This window comes from Olea europaea, unplaced genomic scaffold (genome assembly GCF_002742605.1).
Source record: "Olea europaea var. sylvestris unplaced genomic scaffold, O_europaea_v1 scaffold60, whole genome shotgun sequence".
NCBI lineage: Eukaryota > Viridiplantae > Streptophyta > Magnoliopsida > Lamiales > Oleaceae > Olea > Olea europaea.
The window spans coordinates 130,934-151,906 of NW_019264346.1; the positions used below are offsets into that span (position 1 = coordinate 130,934).

General features: G+C 30.2%; 2 protein-coding genes across 2 annotated transcripts; both read left to right on the plus strand.

The window, feature by feature from the left end:
* The first annotated feature begins 925 nt into the window (after positions 1-925).
* LOC111389558 (PLAT domain-containing protein 1-like) lies at positions 926-14,706 on the plus strand. Its single transcript, XM_023014485.1, is given in 2 exon segments — positions 926-1,243; positions 14,119-14,706. Coding segments are annotated over 2 exon segments (783 nt in total). The 3' UTR covers positions 14,584-14,706.
* A 4,564-nt stretch (positions 14,707-19,270) lies between these two features.
* Positions 19,271-20,244, plus strand: LOC111389571 (PLAT domain-containing protein 3-like). Its single transcript, XM_023014495.1, has 2 exons — positions 19,271-19,389; positions 19,655-20,244. Exons 1-2 carry the CDS (start codon positions 19,324-19,326, stop codon positions 20,117-20,119), a joined length of 531 nt encoding a protein of 176 aa, XP_022870263.1. The 5' UTR covers positions 19,271-19,323; the 3' UTR covers positions 20,120-20,244.
* Positions 20,245-20,973: the final 729 nt, after the last annotated feature.

Sequence of the window (20,973 nt, forward strand, 5' to 3'; positions counted from 1 at the left end):
TATCTAAGAAAGAAATAACAATAAGAACAGATTGTGTAGCCATAGTTTCTTTTGTTAATAAAATGAAAATAGATTCAAAAGGAAGTAGTAGAAGAAGATGGTTAAATTTTATTGATAGAATCACTAATACAGGAATTAATATAAAATTTGAACATATTAAAGGTAGTGATAATAAGGCAGCGGATATACTAAGTAGAATAATAATAGATAGAAATTATTAAATTTGTTTAACATAATTTTTTTACAGATGACAAGGCCAAGGCCTATAAAACCAGGAATTCCACCTGGAGATTCATTTGCATCAAGACTATTACCACAGACTCCATTTAATCAGAACAGACCAATGCTACAAGACAGACTAAGGTTTGGAAACCAAGAACTTATAGTATTCCCTAATAGTAATATTTCTTTATCTAAAGAAGAGAAATGTATTTTAGACAATTTATGGATTTCTTATAATAAGAATCCAAAAGATCAAAAATATTTTCTTGCATGCATGAATGCATTGTCAGAACATTTTAGTCAGAACAAGCAAATGTTTAAATTTTATGTTGTTATTAAAGGAAGAATTCCAGGAATTTTTCATTCTTGGTTAGAAGTTTTAGATTGCATTAAAAATTTTCCAGATCCTCTTTACAAAGGTTTTACAAATTTTCAAGAAGCATTAGATGTTGCAAGACAACAGATACGAATAAATTTTTATTTATCTCCTTCCCTGAAGAATTACTCAGACCCTCCATTAGATTTTTCTCCAAGCAAAGACCAGAACATTTTCTGCCAACATTGTGAATGTATGCAGAGAAATTACAAAGTTATCAATGAAGCCAATCAAAACCTTTCAATAGAAAGAACCCAACTTCAAAAGAAAGTGACCCAATTAGAAAAAGAGATTTTGGATTTAAAAGTTCATTATCCAACAGGTACTATGGAGCCCAAGAAGTCCATAGCTAGTCCAGCCCAAACGGTAGTTGGTAAAGACTTATCAAATCCGTTAAAGGTTGTGGACTTACCAAAAGTCCAACAAACTCAGGGGACTGTTGATTCTCCTACTAAATTAGACAATCAGACTCAGCAGACTGATAAATCTGCTACAGAAAAAGGCAAAGAAATTTGGGATCTCCTAGGACAGCCCAGTGGAAAATTTGATTACTTAGTAAAGTATAGTCCACCAGAACACTTTTCAAATAATCCAGAACTTTCACAAGCCCAAGAAATTCAGTCCAGTAAGGGAAAAGAAAAAATGGTAGTCCAAGATAGTCAAGAATGTTTATTTTTTCAAGAATCACAAGATCCTAACCCAGATACCGCTTCTTTAGAAAAGATCTTTGAAAAAATTGAAGAACTCCAGAAACAATCTAAAAAAGACGAAGGGACTTCTTCTAGAAAAAAGAAAAAGATTAAGAAGAAGAAAAATGATGAATGATTAAAAGAACAAATAAGAGAAGCAGTTAACCAAGCATTTGAGACAATATTAAAAAAGAGCCATGAAGAAGAAAAAGAAATTGCAAAATGTCCAGACCACAAAGAAAAAGATGAAGCCAGTAACTCCAAACTCTCAGATGAAGAAGAAGATCCACAAGAAGAAAGATACAATAATTCAGACAGTGGAATGTCATTTTCATCGGTTGCACGCCATAATCTCAGCATATGATCAGATCTTCAATTATTCAGAAAAGACAAATTTTGCTAGAAGAAAAGAAGAAAAGAAAGAAGACCCAAAAATCAAGATTGAAGACTTTTGAGGAAAGATGTCAGGAATCCTTTGAAAAAAGGAAAGATTCCCCGACATAGAGAAAAAATTTCTCAAAAGAAGAAAAGATTTTTTAGATTTTTAGAAAAAGTTGGTGAAACTTTTAAAAAGAAAGATTCTCCAACTGTAGATTTTTTGAAATTTTTGTAAAAGTAGATATATATATATATATATATATATTAACGCGACCCGTCTCTAATCACCCTAATAAAAGTCTTTCAAAACGACAAAGCAGGTCAAAGTTGCCTTGATGCCTTGATGGTGGTGTACGATGAATTTCGTGTATTAAAATACAAAAATCATTACAAATTGTATTTTGATAAATACAAGTAATGTTGATCTTCTTGTAATTGTAAAAATCCTCTGATTAATGATCTGAATATTTGAAGACGAGGGGCCACGTGGCTTGATCCTGATTCTCGAGAATTTGTTAAAATTTTAATTTGTTGAGACTTGACTTGTTCAGTACTTGAATTTGATTTGGAGAAGACTTTGATCTTCTTGGACTTAGCATGATCATATTTGATTCAAAGAAGATTTGGATCTTTTTGGGATTCACCAAGTTTAGGTTTGAGAGGATTTCTTCACTTCCTCCGGCCTTGAAATTTCTTCAGCACTTTGTGATGGCGTTCTCTGCTTTCTTTTTTCTTGCTTGCTTTGCTTATTTTTTTCTTGTACCCCTATCTTATGAATTATTGGTTCTATTTATAGGAGAAAATTGTGCTAATTTTGGATATTGCTCAATTATATTTAATTAAAATGAATAATTGAGAAATTATTTGTTTATTTATTTGTTTGTTTATTTTAAAATGTGATATGGGCCTTTGGGTTTTTATAGACTTTAGTAAACTAAAAATTTAATTGGGCTAATGATTTAAATCGATCCAATCCATTTTATTTTATTTATTATTTTTTTATGTCCACAAATGGCACTTAACTATTGACACAACCCATCCCTAATCACCCTAATAAAAGTCCTTCAGAACGACAAAGTATGACAAAGTTGCCTTGGTGGGGGGTCCAGCACTTGGCTATTGACATGACCAATCTCGAATCACTCTAATAAAAGTCTTTTAGAACGACAAAGCAGGTCAAATTTGCCTTGATGGTAGGTCCAGCACTTAGCTGGTATCTACCATCGACGCACAACACGTGTCGGGTCCATTAGAGTGATTCGGGATGGGTCTTGTCAATTATCAAGGCCAACCCTACCGAGAAGGATAGCGCGATTGTTCTTACAACTGTTAGAATTTGACATAGAATGCAAGGAATGAAAAAAAAGGTGGAGGCTAGACGTTGGTCTATGTGACCGCATGAACCAACTAGTATGTGGTCTCATACATATATGTAGGGCTTAAAGGCATTGCCAATAATTGATCTATGCAGTCGCATAGATTTGTACTATACGACTGTATAGAAGAGAAATGTAGTTGTTATTAACCGTTTTTGTTTGAAATTTTGATGGCTTTTCAATGGGTTTTGATACCACTTCATGAAGCTTTTTTGATGGCTATATATAGGAAATTAGTGATCAATGAAAAAATGTAGAAAAACACATAGCCCCATTTGAGATGAAATCATTCTTTCCAAATTAGTGAAATCCCAATTTTCTTCGTATTCAAAGTCATTTTTACTTGTTAAATTTGAAGAATACTTTGCTTTTGGTGCTCTTTTTAGGCTTGATTAATCCTACAAATTATTTGTCATTTTCAATCTTTAAAAGCAAGTCGGAAGGAGGCAAACATCATTTGAGGACAACCACATATTCTTCGCGTTTAAGCCTTTGTCGAATTTCAATATCATCTTCTTTTTTCCTATTTTCTCCATTGCTGTATTTTCTTAACATATCTCTTTCTCATATATTACCTAATGTTGTTTGCTATTTGAGCTAAAAACATGAATTACCTCTGATATAATTACGAATTCCAAAGAAAATCTAAAACTAGCCAACTTATAGGAAAATAATCAAGCAATAAAAAACATCCAAATTTTAAATCACTTCAAAGATCCCGATCAACACCTTTTTCCTCATCAAAATAATCCAAATCTCAGAGAATTTCCTATAATTTTTCTTCCAAGAATTTTATTTATAACTATATGGGCCTTCAAGATGTGTTGCAGAATGATCTCCCCTGTTCTTTGACCTAAATCAAGCCTAGTTGTTCCATGTGTCCTAAATTCGTGCCTTGAAAAATATCCAAAATGCCATTATAATGTCAAAAGCCAAAAAGTCAGAACTAAAGTCGAAAACTAGAATGTAGCAGGTCCCCACCCATGCCTATCACGTATTGGGACTCGCCACCGTGGCTGGAGCAATTTTGGATAAGATTCGTGATTGCAGACCCTAGTTCGACGGCCTAACTTTGAACCCACATAAATTTTGTTTCGCAATTCTGATTTATCTTCTGTTTTTTGTGTTGAAATCCAAATAAACTTATCTTTTTCAATAATATATCCTAGTGAAAATCTTTATACCAAACTTTATGATGAAATCCTATAACATGCTCCACATATAGATTCTTCGTTTTACTTCTTTTGATCATTTTGCGCTTAAACATCCCTCCTTTGCATCAATCATCTTCAATTGCGATTTTAACCTATAAAAATCAAATACAATACTGAGTCAACAGAAATTTGCTCTATGACTATAATCCAAATTAAATATCATTTAGGAGTTGATAAACATGCAAATTACACTTATCACTCATGAATTTTAATGAATATAATAAGTATGCATCAAAAAAATAAAACAATATAGTAAATTATATTAAGGTCCTAATTAGGCTAGATTTTATTTATTTTTGAATTTTTTATAAATTGATTTAAAACAATTTTTGACAGCATTGATTTTGCAATTAAAAATTAAGTTGATTTGAAGGAGGAAAACCGAGTCTTGATATTTGTATGAGGACACACTTTGACGTTATTCATGTTATCTCATTCTTTTACTAGAAAATGAACGAGAGTTCAAAAGAACAATCCATGGTTAACTTATCTAGAGCCTGTTGAGTTTGGATTAAAATTTGATTCTAATTTAAGTCAATGTCAAACAACTAATATTAACAACATCTTTCATGAGTCTCACAACTTTTCAACCTCACATTTCAAAACATTCTATCACAATCTACTATAAAATCTAGTTTTAGTCCCCACCAAACACCCACGGAGAGTTCTCTCACGTGAAACTAAAAAAACAATAGGGTGTCTTTGAGTCCAATTTTTTGAAAAAGTAGGCTTTGCAATAGATTTTTTTTTTTTTTTTTTGAGTGATTATAAAGTATGAAAAATTGGGCTTCTTTGTAAAACGTCTCTATTTATTTGGTGGATGTCTGGTTGATAATAGGTTTGAAAAAAGTGAATTTTATAATAAAAAAAAAAGAAGAAGAAGAAGGTGGTCAAACACAGACTATGCCCTTGCTTGATACCCATTTTTATTTTTTCAAATTACATTTTTCTATCTTCTTTTCAACCACCAATTTTTTAATAAAACAATATTACACACAAATTCAAAACTAGTTCTTAATTTTTAACCGCATATTTTCCATCAACAACTATTTGAAAATACATTCTTACTATAAAAATGAAAAAAAAACAGCACAAAGTATTTAAAAGTAGTTTGGTAATTAGCATAAAACATCCTTACTTTTCAATGTTATTATGCAAAACGTCTCTACCTTTTATTTTTTTTGGCACTTTTACATCTACATTCACCTTTAGAGCGAAAATTATCTTTTTCATCAAATTTCTCTTGTAAAATGACAATAATATCCCCTATTTAAATAAACCAATATAAAAGGGAAAAAAAATTAAAGAATGAATTGCAATCATACTCTCAAACTTCTTTAAAAAGTGTAAATGAGTCCAAATAAATTATTAAAAAGGTAATTAACACAAAATTTCCCTACTTTTCATTATTAATGTGCAACGTCCCTATCTTTTATTTTTTACATTTTCACCCTTATTTCATATTTCATCGCGAAAATCATTATTTTCATCCATTTTCTCAATTAAAAACTGTAAAATGAAAATATACCCTCCTCTTAAAAAAAAACAAAAATAAAGAACAAATTGCAACTATACTTCCAAATTTTTCAAACAATACAAATAAACGTCAAATAAATAATTAAAAAACAAAATGTGAAAAAATGAAAGGTATGGATGTTTTGCAAAATAATAATAATAAGTAGAAACATTTTGTGTTAATTATCCTTTGAATAATTTATTTGAACTCATTTGCATTTTTTAAAAAAGTTTTGGAGTATGATTGAATTTATTCTTCAACTTTTCTTTTCTTTTTTTATTGTTTTATTTAAATACAGGGTATAATTGTCATTTTACACGAGAAATTAGATGAAAATGATGATTTCTATAATAAAATGTTAAGGTATGGGTAAACGTGCTAAAAAATAAAAATGTAGAGATGTTTTGAACAATTACATTGAAAAGCAAGAACATTTTGTGCTAATTACTCAAAAATAATTATTTTTTCAATTACTTATTAATTAATAAAAATTTTACATTTTGACACCTAACTATTGATTAGCAGATCCATATATATATGGGACCACTAATGCTACTCAAATAGGGGCTATGGATAGGTTAAAAATGGAGATTGAGATGGATTCATCTCAGACCTTGATTCGAATTTAGGAAAAATTGCAGCAACGGTCCCAAATATTTTCAATTTTTGTAAATTTTATTCTAAATTTTATTTTGTGCCACTCACAATTCCAAAGTTTTCAAAAATATGTATCTGATGTCTAAATGGATGGAATCCATTTGGTCATTAGTGGACCAAAAAAGTGGACTTTGACCAATTTTGACGAAATTGAGGAGTAAAATGATACTTTGCATTTTTCTCCCATTAAATAAGTTAAAAAATAAATATATAAACCACAAATAAAAGAGAGAAAGAAAATGGGCATCATCATCTTTCCCCACCCCCATCGTTCCAAATTGCAGCAACATCAGTGGCAACTGATTGTCGTTCACCAGCCACCACTACACCCCCATTTTCACCTTCTTCACCCCACCCCCAACCAATCAAAATAGAAAAATCATTCACGACCACAAACATCAATCTCCTCACCACCACCATCACCATTTCCAGTAACTATCCATTTTCAAACTTCAAACTCAATTCAAAAAAATTCAAAAATGCCTCCACCAACCAATCCAAAAAAATTATCCGAAATGCCTACATGGGATTTCAACATTAAATCAACAACCTTACTCAAAAAATCCAAAAAGCTGCTTCGGAGATTGTAATCTAAGGCCCCAATCTAATGGCTGTGAAGAAAATGGGAATTTGGTAGAAAAATGAGTGGCTATGAAAAAACTGTGAACATTCAATAGTGAAACCATTTCTTGAATCTGTAAACTTCCCTTTCTTTGTTTGAGCGCAGAAGATAATGGATACGTGAGTGGCGATGGTGGCTGGCCTTTGGGTGGTAATGTTGGCAGTCGGTGTGGGTGGGAGTGGGAAGAGTAGAGTGGGAGGAAGAAGTGTTAATTTTCATTTTTTTGGTTTTTTAATTTTATTTTTAAATTTTTTAATGTGAGAAAAATACAAAATTATCATTTTACCCTTTTTAATTTGATCAAAATTAATCATATTTTGACTTCCTTGGACAACTAATGGTCAAACGGATGGATTCCATCCATTTGGACTTCATATGCATATTTTTGAATGGTTTGAAATTGTGAATGGCACAAAATGAAAGTTATAGTAAATTTTGTAAAAATTCAATAGATTAGGGATCACTACTGCAATTTTCCCTTGAATTTATGCATAGCCCTATTTTATTACCATCTTTCATTTGGGACCTTCCACTCATGACGCAATAGTAATTTTATTACCAGCTCAAGATTTTTTTAAAATTTTTTAATTTTTTTAACTTTTTTGTTAACATTTTTTACAAGTTCCAAGTACTTTAGGCTCATCGAGCGAATCTCGGGCTCGACTTGGTTGAGTTGATGAGTCGATTAACTATTCAACCCTTTTGCCATCCCTAACGACAAGTAAGAAACTAGACAGGGACTCGTTTGCTCTTATCATAGCCAGGTAAGAAATATGAAGGTCGTAATGAAATTCACTAATATTGATTCTTTCGTTTATTTTATTGTTGGGAAGATGATGACGAAAGTAAGGGTGGAACGATTGAAGAATATTACTTATCATATTATCACCTATCATCGCTAAGATGATGGAAATAATGTATTGACTTACAAGAGTGTTTTTAATAGAGATTTTAGTAAATCTTAAAGTTCTTTTAGATTCAGGTGTCCCCAATTGAGATTTTAATGGATTTTTATAAAATTCATTAAACTCTAAGTGTCACCAACGGCAATTTTAATGAACTTTTAAAGTTTTTCTAAAGTCAAGTGTCCTTAATTGAGATTTTAATGAATTTCATTAAAATCTAGATGTCCTCGACTAAGATTTTGTCCTCAATAGCTCGTGGAGTTATATCCTTCATAAAAAAGGGATTTTCAAAAGAATTGAATAGGTTTCACGCTTAAAAAAATCATTAGAACAATAATCTTTTAAAATTTATTAAAATCTCAACTAAGAGTACTCTCATTAAAGTTCGAAATGGAGTTCAATCTCACAAACAACAAAAGACACGAGAATTGAATAGGACCAGTCAAGATAAAACCTACATAATAACAAAAATTTATTTAATATAATATATTACTGTTGTAAATAGTAAGTTTATTAAGGTTTATTAGTGAATAATAATTGTATCCCTACAGCCCCAGAAATTATTATCGTTATATCTCTGATTCCGTCCTATAAATATATGATTTTGGTTCTTAATAAAACAAACACAAGTCAATTGACTGTTATTCTCTCTTCTCTTTTTCTCTCTTTTCATAACACGTTATTAGCACAATAACTTAATTTTTTTAAAGTTTAGTGAAGGTAATAATTTTTTTATAAGCATAAATATTTATCACGCATACCAAAATTAATTTGATAGCATGTGAAATCTTTCGATGTACATATACATTATAAAAAGGCTTCTTCTTCTTCTCTACTTTTCGTTGATGTGAATATTAATTCTAATTCACGTTTGTATGTGTAATCTGAACACATATTAATTCATGCTTTATGATTCATACACGATCATTTTTGCCACATATTATTCAGTATTAATTCTGTCTTTTGAATCTGCCGCATATTAGTTCTACCTTTAACTTCTGTATTGTGAAATTCACGTGCATGTTTAGTATCTTTTGCATGTTGATAAAAGATTTAGCCAATAAAAGATTTAGGGGGTGTATTTAATTGAGACTTTTAATAACTTTTTGAAATTTAAAAAGTTTAAGGGTATTCAATTGAAACTTTTTTTACAGTGTATTCAATTAAAATTTTTAGAAGTCTCTATAAGTCTTAGGGTATTCAAATGTTAATGACTTCTAGAGACTTTTATAAAAGTCTCTAGAGTACTAACTTTTAAGCAGAAAGTACTTATCTAAGATTTTAAAATTTGTCCCTCATAAATCACGAGATTTTGGGAACTTTCACCAAAAAATCAAAAATCAAATTTTCTTTCTTTTAACCTTCTATGGACATGTTTGATCGAATTTTTTTTTAATTGATTATATTTCATTTATCTTTCTTTCTCTCTCTTATTATTTATCTCTATTTTCTATGAAAAATTAAATTAGATTCTTTTAACTTTTTTTTTCCTTTTTTCATTAATTTTTTTTTGTGAAAAAAATCTATTTTTTAATTAAATTATAAAAGTTTATATAGAAACTTATAATTAATTTAAATATATTGATTTTTATTTATTTTTAAAAGTTACTATACTAATAATATTGAATCATATATAATTATTATTATTATTATTTATTTAATTAAGGTCTTAAATTTATATTTTTTCCAAGTTTTTTTTATTATATGGGAAGAAGAAGGGGAATTGTGGGAACTAACGCCCTATATGTGAGAATTTCACACCAGATCTACGTGAATTCTATTTCAAATGAAAGTTTTCAAAAGTTTTTTGAATTCCACAAAAATCTATAAAAGTTTTAAAATGAAAATTCATAAAAGTTTACGAAAGACTTTCACTAATTCCATACAAATCTATAAAAAATTCACGAAATCCACAAAAGTCATCACTTAAAAAAAGACCATCAAAGTCTTCAAAAGTTCCAATTGAATACATCCCCCTTAGTCAATTTTGTTAACTTCTAAATATGGAGATTTTTTCCTAATGTATGTTTGTAATTAATTTTATATATAAATCAATATCCTATTTATATGATAATTAATATTTTTTTAACCTGATTAAATATATTTAGACTTTCTTTCATAAATTTTAAATTGATAATGTATCATCTTGTTGTTCCTGAAGTAGCATGACATTATTAATTTTCTAAAAGAATATTATTTGTTCATTAAGAGCTTGATATTATAATTTCAATATTTCAGAAGAATACTGGCTCTATGCTCCTGACAAAGGCATAATTTAAATTATAATTATTTAAAACTATATTCTCAAAGAAACGCAACACATATTATTTAAATATTATAGAAGAATATTTTATTGTTACTCATGTAGGAGCACATATTTTAATACTATATTGTTTAGTTCGAAAGGTAGAACGAATATTTAATGCCAATATTTCAGAAGAATATTGTATTTATAATTTTGAAAATTATATATCTCGTTTTATTCCTGAAGAAAGTACAATTTAATATTAAAAAAATTGTGTTGATGTTCCTTAAAAAACACGATGTTTTCAATATTTTAAAAAAGAATATTAATTGCTCTATGCAAAATCACATATTAAATTACTCTATTTATACGCATCAATTCTTTTACATACGTATTTAGATATTGATGTTTCGATTAGATTTTATTCTATTCGAAGAGCATAATGATATAAGATCTAACATCAAATTAAGTTTGTACTCCTAAAGAGTAAGTCCTTACATAATTTATTACTATAAAAAATAATATGTTATTACTCCTAAAGAGTATGACAATAAAATTTTCTATATTCAGAAGAATATTGATCTATTGCACTTGAAGAAGTAATAGTAAAATATAATGTGATCTCAAATAGCCCATTACAATTATTATTAATATTCTAATTATATGTACTTGTTCTCGAAAAGTATAATAACATAAATTATATTTTTACTCCTGAAGAGTAAATTTTTGTATAATTTATTATAATAATACTTGATTGTTTTCAGAGAGCTTGAATTATAATTTACAATATTCTAGAAGAATATTACATATTGCTTTTGAATGAACAATTAAAAAAAAAAAACATGCTTTCGACGCTGCACATGTTTCGAAGAATATATAATTTTGAATTCATGTTTATCCCTAAATGAGAACATATAGCTAATGTTATGAGAACATCGATTAGTTTGACTACTTAAATAATATATGATTATATAACGTTTAATCATATTTTTTGAGATTGAATAATTGAATTATATCTTATATTCAACCAAAAGTTCAATTTAATTTTATTATTTGGAATGACTAATTGGACCATAACTGGATCAATAATGATACGAAATTAAAAAAATTTAATGGATATTCAATGAAGAACCAGAAGATTCTTCAATCGAATAAATTCCTATATACCATTTGTTATCTTTATCGACAATTGATATTAAATATCACTAGTTAAAATATGGATTTGATTCTTTATATTTCTGAAAATTAATTATGATGATAGATGGAGCCCTGTCACCCACCATATTGACCATCTAAATATTATTTGTATCTAATAGATTTGATACAAGTACTAAATGATTGTGTGGCGTTCGCAACCTGATTTTGCGAAATTATTGCTCAAGTTATGAGCATAATTTTCAAATTATGTAATCAAGACTGTTCTTGTTAATGCTAGCAGATATAAATCTCAACATTTTAATAAGTATTAGTTGAGAGGTCGATAAATGATTTAACAATTTTATTTGTTAAATGTCTCCAATTAATTTAATTGAAAACAAAGTACTTCCCATTTTCGTTTAGGGAATTCTATTAAGTATCATGTCAATATCATAGTTTTCCCATTATAATTGACTTATGGTTAGAGTCCAATTTCTTCATTGAATTATTTGGTAGTGCAATTAATCCACCACATTGCACCTAAATAAAAAGTAATAATGCTAAGAATAAATGCATTGTTTAAGCCCTTATCCTAAATGGGTGACATTTTATAACACTAAAAAAATGATTGTCAATTTGATTAGACAATTTTTTCAATGTTAGAGGGAGCAATTAAGAAGTTGAAAATAATGTATAAATGCATCATCATTTAAATTCTCACAAAATATTATTCGAACCAGAAGTTCGAAATATAATTTGTTTAGATGCAGTTACTTATCAAATAAATAAACAATATCTCACGCGTCAATTTTAAATGCTTCAATACGAATTGATGTCATAAGAGGACAATTTGGTAGCATTATATGTGATATATCTATTGCACGCCTGAAGCGTGATGGTATACGATTCTAATACAAAAAATCTTCAAATGAAAATAGAGTAATTAGCAAAGACGATCTCATTATAAGGAAGCATATACTCTTGATGAATATTTAAACATAACAAATGATAAAATTTCGAAAGTGATTCAGGTACCTGATATGTTGAAAATTGAGATATCTAAATAAATTATATCGTTATGGAGTTGGAAATAGAATCGAAAAAGAAAAAGTCGTGGACAACAATTTTGTACATGATATATTATATCATATATAAATCGCGAGAAATTGAAATAAATGCATCAAAATATATCAAGCGTAGTAATGTTTGACCAAATAAAAGGGACGCAATCCTAAATTGAATTTACTAGAGAAACATGAATTTTTTGGACTTGTAGTAAAAAAATCAAAAGGTATATACTCATGCGAAAATGAAATGAGAAAAATAAATTCGTAATGTGTAGTGCACAACTTTTAACATAATGAAACAATCTGGATGCATGTGGTATAACCGTCTCAGTGAATATTTGTTGAATGATAGTTATAAAAATGATGATGCCTACCCATGCGTTTTCATAAAGAAAACAGATATTGTATTTGCAATTGTGGCTATTTATGTTAATAATTTAAATTTAAGTGCATCTCCTGAAGAGCTTAACAAAACTAATGATTATTTGAAAAATGAATTTGAGAACAAGAATTTGGGAAAATCCAAATTTTATCTCAGATTGTAGATTGAACATTTAGCAAAAAGATTATTTATTCATTATTCTACATATACAAAAAAAAAATTAAAATATTTTTATATGGATAATGCACATTCATCGGTATCACCTATGGTTGTTCGATAACTTGATGTGAAAAAATATCCATTTCATCCATTTGAAGATGGAGAAATGGTTCTTGGTCCTAGAGTATCATATTTTAGTGCAATTGGAGTATTAATCTATCTTATAAATTGCACTCGACCCGACATAGATTTTATGTAAATATTTTTGTAAAATATAACTCTATACCAACCAAAAGACATTGGAATAATTTTAAATATATTTTTCGTTGCCTAAAAAGTACTATTAATTTGGAAGTATTTTATTCTCAAAAATTGGGAACTGGTTTAGTAGGATATGCAGATGCAGGTTATCTCTCTAACTCACATAAGACTAAATCATAAACAGAGTATGTGTTTACACGTGGAAGAACAGCTATATCATGGAGATTTGTGAAGCAATCATTGACAGCAACATCTTTAAATTATTTTGAAATTATTGCAATCCATGAAGCAGACCGAGAATGTGTATGGTTGAGAAATATAACCCATCATATCTAAGCATCATGCGGGCCGATTTTAACAAAAGATAGTCCAAAAATTTTGTATGAAAACAATGTGTTTGTATTGCACAACTCAAATGAGATTATAACAAATGTGACATGACAAAACATATTTCTCCAAAATTCTTTCATACACATGAATTTCAGAAGAATAGCGATATCAACTACCGACTAATTCGCTCAAGTAACATTGTGCCTTATTTGTTCACAAAGCACTGTCAATATCTACATTGAAGAAATTAGTTAATCAAATTGGAATGAGTCGACTCAAATATTTTCAGCAATTAATATCAGGGGGAGTAGCTGTATTCTTTTTCCTTCATTTCCCACTGAATTTTCCTAACAATATTTTAATGAAGCAGCATTTATTTTTGATACTTCAAAATAACCGTATTCTTTTTCCTTTATTTGATTTTATTATATTGTCTAGACGTGTTCAGTAATAAAATGTTTCAAATTGCATATGTAATCGTTTATCTTATGGAACTTGAGTAGTATAACGAGTTTAGATATATCGAGTACTATGCATAGAAAGTTAATTTTCTTATCGGGATTGGACTTGTGAAAAATGTAGGATGATGTTGATTGTGTCTACACGGTGTATGTGAGGACCGGATCAATCATAAAAGCCGGGACTGATTCCAAGATTACCTTGACTCTCTACGATGCTAATGGATATGGGATCCGGATAAAAAATCTTGAGGCATGGGGCGGGCTTATGGGCCCAAGCTATAACTATTTTGAGAGAGGGAATTTGGACGTCTTTAGTGGGAGGGGCCCATGTTTGACCGGGTCAATTTGTGTAATGAACTTGACGTCCGATGGGACTGGCCCGCACCACGGTTGGTATTGTAAGTACGTGGAGGTGACGACGACTGGAGTCCACTAGCAATGTGCCCAGAAACTATTCACGGTAGAGCAGTGGTTGGCTACGGATACAAAACCTTATGAGCTCACCGCGGTGAGGAACTCTTGTTCGTCAGATGAGAAGAAAAATGTGATTGATCGTCATGATTCATCTATGGTTTCTGTTATGTAAGAGTCGTTTCGGCTTTGATGGGCTTTTCCGTTTTGTACCCTCCTCCACTGTGTAAGTGAGGACTGTAACATATTTCTTAATAATATGCCCTTTGGATGTTTTGTGCAAAGGAGGGACCGACAACAGTGAATTGATACTCGATAATGCTCATAGTATCCTTTTGGTTAAAAATATGATCTTTCAAAGTTATATCTTTGACTAAATAAAAGCACATTATTTGGTCAATGAAATTATGCCTATATTTAGTGGGGATTAAAAATTAAATTTTCAGTGAATGTTAATAAAAAGTTGATAAAATATATGATTGAAAAGTTATGGATCCCATAAAATATTTGATTAAAATTAAATATTTACTTTGACTTAAATTAAATTTTAATCCATACCAAACGTGGATGATATTGATTTGTCTGCACATACAAGGGGAGAAGATGAATTTGTTAAATTTGAGTCTACCATCATAAAATGAAATCACTCGAGAGGTGTACAATAAGTAGTCAGCAAGAGTATTAAAATACCTTTACTTTTAACAAATAAGGTATTTGTCGTCAATCATACTACACAACTACAGTCAATGACAAACAGTTTTTTTTTTCCAGCTAACACTTCGTAGATTTTCATTGAAAATTGAGAAAAAAAACATAAAACCACTCAATCACAAGCTGTCAAATCACCCAATTTTTTCCCCTATTTGTTCATAAGCTGTCAAATCCCCGTTTGTTCAGCATTTTTGATTTATTATACAGACCAAATGTAGGACATATGCGTATCACATAAAGGACCGGGTTATACGTACATAATGGTTTATCTAACCGTTTACCTACTACTCACATCATTTGGATGAGACCTCGGTTCAAATTATTAAATAACAAATGGGGCCCGCATATTTGTGAGGGGGCGGTACAAATGGTTTATTCCTCACATAAAATATCCATAGGTATTGAAAGATAATGCATATGTTAGACCACGGTTTCTAGCAAAAGAAAAATTATTTCCCATCAATCGTGGGAATAAGAATTCTCCCCCAGGAAGGTTTAATTGTCGTATCGCGAGTGCTATGGTAACTATCTGTCAAATTTAAAACTATTATTTTGCTTAGGGAAATTCAAAAATATTATTTTTAAAGTTATCTTTTTGCTACTCGAATGAACTGTTGGGTTTTTTTGATACCCAATAATCCTGGGCAATGATGTTAAATAGTGTTGGATAGTCGAATTAGATTTCATAGGCTTCGGCCGATGATTATAATATTTATTAACACACTCGATTAATTGGCTCAACCCGATAAACAATTTGAGGGTCGTTTGAAACAACTTAATATAATTAATGTTGCTCACGGCCCATTTACTTCTTGGATGGCTCAATTTGTGTTCCCCCTGTTTAACCATTAGTTGGTCCATGAGCTCATTATATTATTAACCCTAAACCTATATATTGCTCTCATTTGTGAAGGAGCAGTGTGTGTTTTGCAATTGAAAATAGGAGCCGACATTTTTCTCTAGTTTTCTCTCTTGAACCTTAAACCGAATTTGTCTTCCTCTATTCTTGGTGATTCATTGCATCCACCATATTGTGTTCTTTGTGAACACATTGACTTGAGCAATCGAAGTAAGAATCGTGATTGACTGATTGTTTGGGTTGGAGCCTTTGTTGGGTGTGTTTAATAAGATAGAGATTGGTTAAACTGGGCCTGAAAAATCCACCATTGGAGGTCGATTATTCAACATGAACCTTTACCTTTAAAACTAGGCAAAAAAATCATTATACTTCCACTTTATTTGGGCAATCGGTCCTTATGGATGATTCCGTCAAATTAACCGTTAAAAATATCAAATTTTCAATATAAAGATTAAAATGCCCCTCCTTTATTTAAATAAATAAAATAAAATAACTTAAATTTGAAAATATAAAAAACAAAAGAAAAATCAACTTATCCTACCAGCTAGTCCCCCAGCAATTATGAATTGTTCAGAAATTGTGTCATATAAACAAAATAGTATGCATTTAAAAAAATTCTCTAACTAATTCAGGATGAGAACGAGGACGGGGACAAAAAGAAAGTCCATTCCTTGAATCGATACAATGCCATGTTAGTAAAAATTTGTTCAATTAATCCAAATTAAACATCGCTTTTGGACTTCGATAAACATGTAAATCACACTAATCACTCATGAATGTTAATGGATATAATAAGTATATATATTAAAAAATAAGACAATTATATTGAGGTCCTAATTAGGCTAGATTTATTTATTTTTTAATATTTTTAAAAATTATTTAAAACAAGTTTCGATTGCACTGATTTCGCAATTACAATATAAGTTGATTTGAAGGAGGAAAAACCGAGTCTTGTTAAATGTATGAAGGGGTCTTGTCAGTTTGACGTTATTCATGTTAGATCATTTGTTTACAAGAAACAAACGATGGTTCAAAAGAATGATTCATAGTCAAATTACCTAGAGAGTTCTCTCGCATGAAACTTGGAAAACATTATATTTACGATGAATTATTTAAAAGTTCAATTACTTATTAATTAATAATAGAATTTATACATTTTCATGCCTCAATCTTGATTAGCAAATTTATATATTTTGTGAGTTATGCTATAAGTACATCAGGATTTACATTTTGATATATATAATGATCGGGTGACATTCATCATTGGCAGGTAAAAATTAAACTTTTTCGTACATATGGAATAATCCATACTTTGTACCTACCCACTCATGCACGTGAGGGCAATTTATTGCATTTCAGGACAACTAAGCAATCTTATCTGCCATGCGAAATAAATGTTGAATGACCCAAGGAGTGATGTAAATTGACAAAATTATCAAATTTCTATATTTATATATTATTTATTTATCGACTTTTTTGGGAGTGATTCTATTGCTGCGCGAAAGACGAGTAAGCAAATAGGCGGGACTCGTTTGCTCTTATCGTGTCTAGACAAGAGATGTGAAGGCTGCAGTAGAAATTCACGAACATTGATTCTTTCGATCATTTCATTGTTGGGAAGAGGATGAAGGAGGTAAAGGTGGAATAATCGAAAAATATTACGTCAAATTTTTTCATCTGTCATCTCTAAGATGACGAAATCATGCATTCATTTACGTAGGTATTCTCAACTGCGATTTTAATAAATTTTCAAAGTCTTTCTAAATTCAGTATCTCCAATTGAATTAAAATTCATTAAAATTTAGGTGTCACCAACTGAGATTTTAATGAATTTTTAAATTTTTTTTAAATTCAAGTGTCCACAGTTGAGATCTTTCCTCAATAACTCGTAGATTTATAAATATTTCATTAATAAGGGATTTCAAACTTATAAATGCACATAACAAACTCTTTTGAATTTTCCCCATTTTCAAAAATTCTTACAAATTTTGTGAAATTTATTCGAATTCACGAAATTCATTAAATATCAATTGAGGATACTCCTGTTAAAGTCCGAAATGGATTTCAACCTTGCAAACGAAACAAGACATAACATAATTGAGTAGGACCCATTAAGACACAACGAACATAATAACGATAATTTGTTTAATGGAATAAAGTTACCTTTTAATTAATGAGCATTTCTTCTTTCTAATATTTGTCACGCCACAAACATCGAGTGACCCATGACCCATCACATAATGACACACACAAGGATAATTTTTTTTTCCACATATTTGGCGGTGTAGGCTCGTTTAAAAAAAGTTGCACGAAATTGAATGAGGAAGAATGAAACCTAAACAAACACCCCACCTAACCCATTGAAAGATTTCTTTGAAAAATATATTAAAAAAAAAGTGAAATAATTTTAAAAAGCAAAAGAGGAAACTTTATTCAATTATTCAGCCCCAAAAGCTCTGGACATGCATCATATTGTTACCATCATGAAAATGATGAGCATATGAAATGAACAAAATCCACAATATATAAAAAATGTATATATAAAGCAATATCCATTTTTTTAATAAAATGTGATGATGAGTGCACCCCCTTAGTACATTTTGATCAAATCTGCTTCCTCTATCGAGGTTCCAAACCTTTGAAATGTATTTTATCTTTATTGAACTAATAAAATGTATTGTATGTATATTATTTAAAAAAATAATTTTATTGTGCCTCTCACGTGTACTCGAGATTTTTTTTTTTTCCATTTTTTTCATCTTCCGTAGACAATTTCAATAGTCAATAAGTGAATAATGGCAAAACTTGATTTCAAGACATTTATAAGCTATGTTATCACGTTGAATTGCTTGATTTAAAAGTTTAAACAGAAAAAGAGAACGCTACATATATTCCATCTAATTTGAGCCCCATTCTTTTTTTAAATGTACTTTAAAATAGTAGATTGATATATAATGTGTGAATAAAAAATAAGAAAAAAATCTTTGATTGTGTGTAATATTATTTTAATAAAGAATATGTGGTTGAAAAAAGAGAGAGAGAAAAATGGGAATCAAACACTCCTAAATATTATTTTAAATAGTATTGATTATCAATCTTTAAAAAAGAGCAATCATGTCCTCGATCTTTCATATTAGTAGCACTGGGACGGTAAGGTTGGTAAAATAACTGCTGCTTTCCAAAGGTCAAGGACTGAAGTACAACATGCGATAAAAGTTGGGGACTTTACTACTATTTTCCCTTCTATTTATAAAGTATTATAAAAAGAAGACCAAATCCAGCTCCCAGATCATGTGACTCTATATATACACACGCACACCACCTCACATTTCATGATCAACAGCCATGAAGTTCATCCACATTTGCCTCTCTCTCTTCATTCTCCTCTCCATCTTCACCATCTGTAGATCTGTAAGTATTGTCCTTAGATGAACTGCACGTTCATATTTCTTGAGCAATATATAAAATCTTGATATATTTTATACGCGTTTTGAATAAGAAAAATGTTTTGTTATTATACTATCTAGACGTGTTCAGTACTAAAATATTTCAAATTGCATATATAATCGTTTATCTTACGGAATTTGAATAGTATAACAAGTTTAGATTTATTGAGTGTTGTGTATCAAACAAAAAGGTAATTTTCTTATCGGAATTTGATTTGTGAAAAATGTAGGATGATGCTGATTGTGTGTACACGGTGTTCGTGAGGACCGGATCAATCATAAAAGCCGAGACTGATTCCAATATTACCTTGACTCTCTATGATGCGAATGGACATGGGATCCGGATAAAAAATCTCGAGGCATGGGGTGGGCTTATGGGCCCGGGCTACAACTATTTTGAGAGAGGGAATTTGGACATCTTTAGTGGGAGGGGCCCATGTTTGACCGGGCCCGTTTGTGCAATGAACTTGACTTCTGACGGGACCGGCCCGCACCACGGGTGGTATTGTAACTACGTGGAGGTGACGACGACTGGGGCCCACCAGCAATGTGCCCAAAAACTATTCACGATCGAGCAATGGTTGGCTATGGATACAAAACCTTATGAGCTCACAGCGGTGAGGAACTCTTGTTCGTCGGATGAGAAGAAACATGTGATTGATAATCATGATTCATATATGCTTTCTATTATGTAAGAGTCGTTTCAGCTTTGATGGGCTTTTTCGTTTTGTTCCCTCCTCTACGATGTAAGTGAGGGTTGTAATATGTTTCTTAATAATGTGCCCTTTGGATATTTTGTGCAAAGGAGGGACCACTGAAATGATACTCGATAGAGACCTGCTAGGTGTACATGTTGGGGTTGTGAACCCCTATCGACATCTCATAATAGGGGGAGGTTAATTTTTTGCCAATTTTTATTTAGGTGGGGCCCACGCTTTGTGATTTATCTAGCCGGATTCACACGGGAAAAATTCTACTTGATAATGCTCAAAGTGTCATTTCGGTTAAAAATATGATCTTTTAAAGTTATATTTTTGACTAAATAAAAGCATATTATTTGATCAATGAAATTATGCCTATATTTGGTGGGAATTAAAAATTAAATTTTTAGTAAATGTTAATAAAAAGTTGATAAAATATATGGTCGAAAAGTTATTGATCTCATAAAATATTTGGTTAAAATTAAATATTTACTCTGATTTAAATTAAATTAAATTTTAATCTATACCAAACATGGATAATACTGATTGTTTGCAAATACAAGGGAAGAAGAAGAATTTGTTAATAGGAGTAGCACAAATCCTTATAAATCAATCTACATTCTCATCGTTATTCGATGTAAAATTTTATCTCTTAATATGTCCCGTAAGATGATAGTTCGTTTGAGCAGACTAATCTGAAAATTCGTGTGTTCATTTTTTCGAGTTTTAATTGGATCGAATTGTTCATTGGAACTTAATGGGATTTGATATCATATTAAAAATTTGAGGTTCTATCTTAAAATGTTAATCTTTTTCAGAGGAGTAGTTCAAATTCTTATAAATTTGTC

Excerpts from the sequence above, each read along its gene's own strand:
- LOC111389571 (XM_023014495.1), top strand. The coding sequence starts at position 19,324 with ATGAAGTTCATCCACATTTGCCTCTCTCTCTTCATTCTCCTCTCCATC. Across the intron at positions 19,390-19,654 it reads TCTTCACCATCTGTAGATCT|GATGATGCTGATTGTGTGTA; the intron begins GTAAGTATTGTC and ends TGAAAAATGTAG.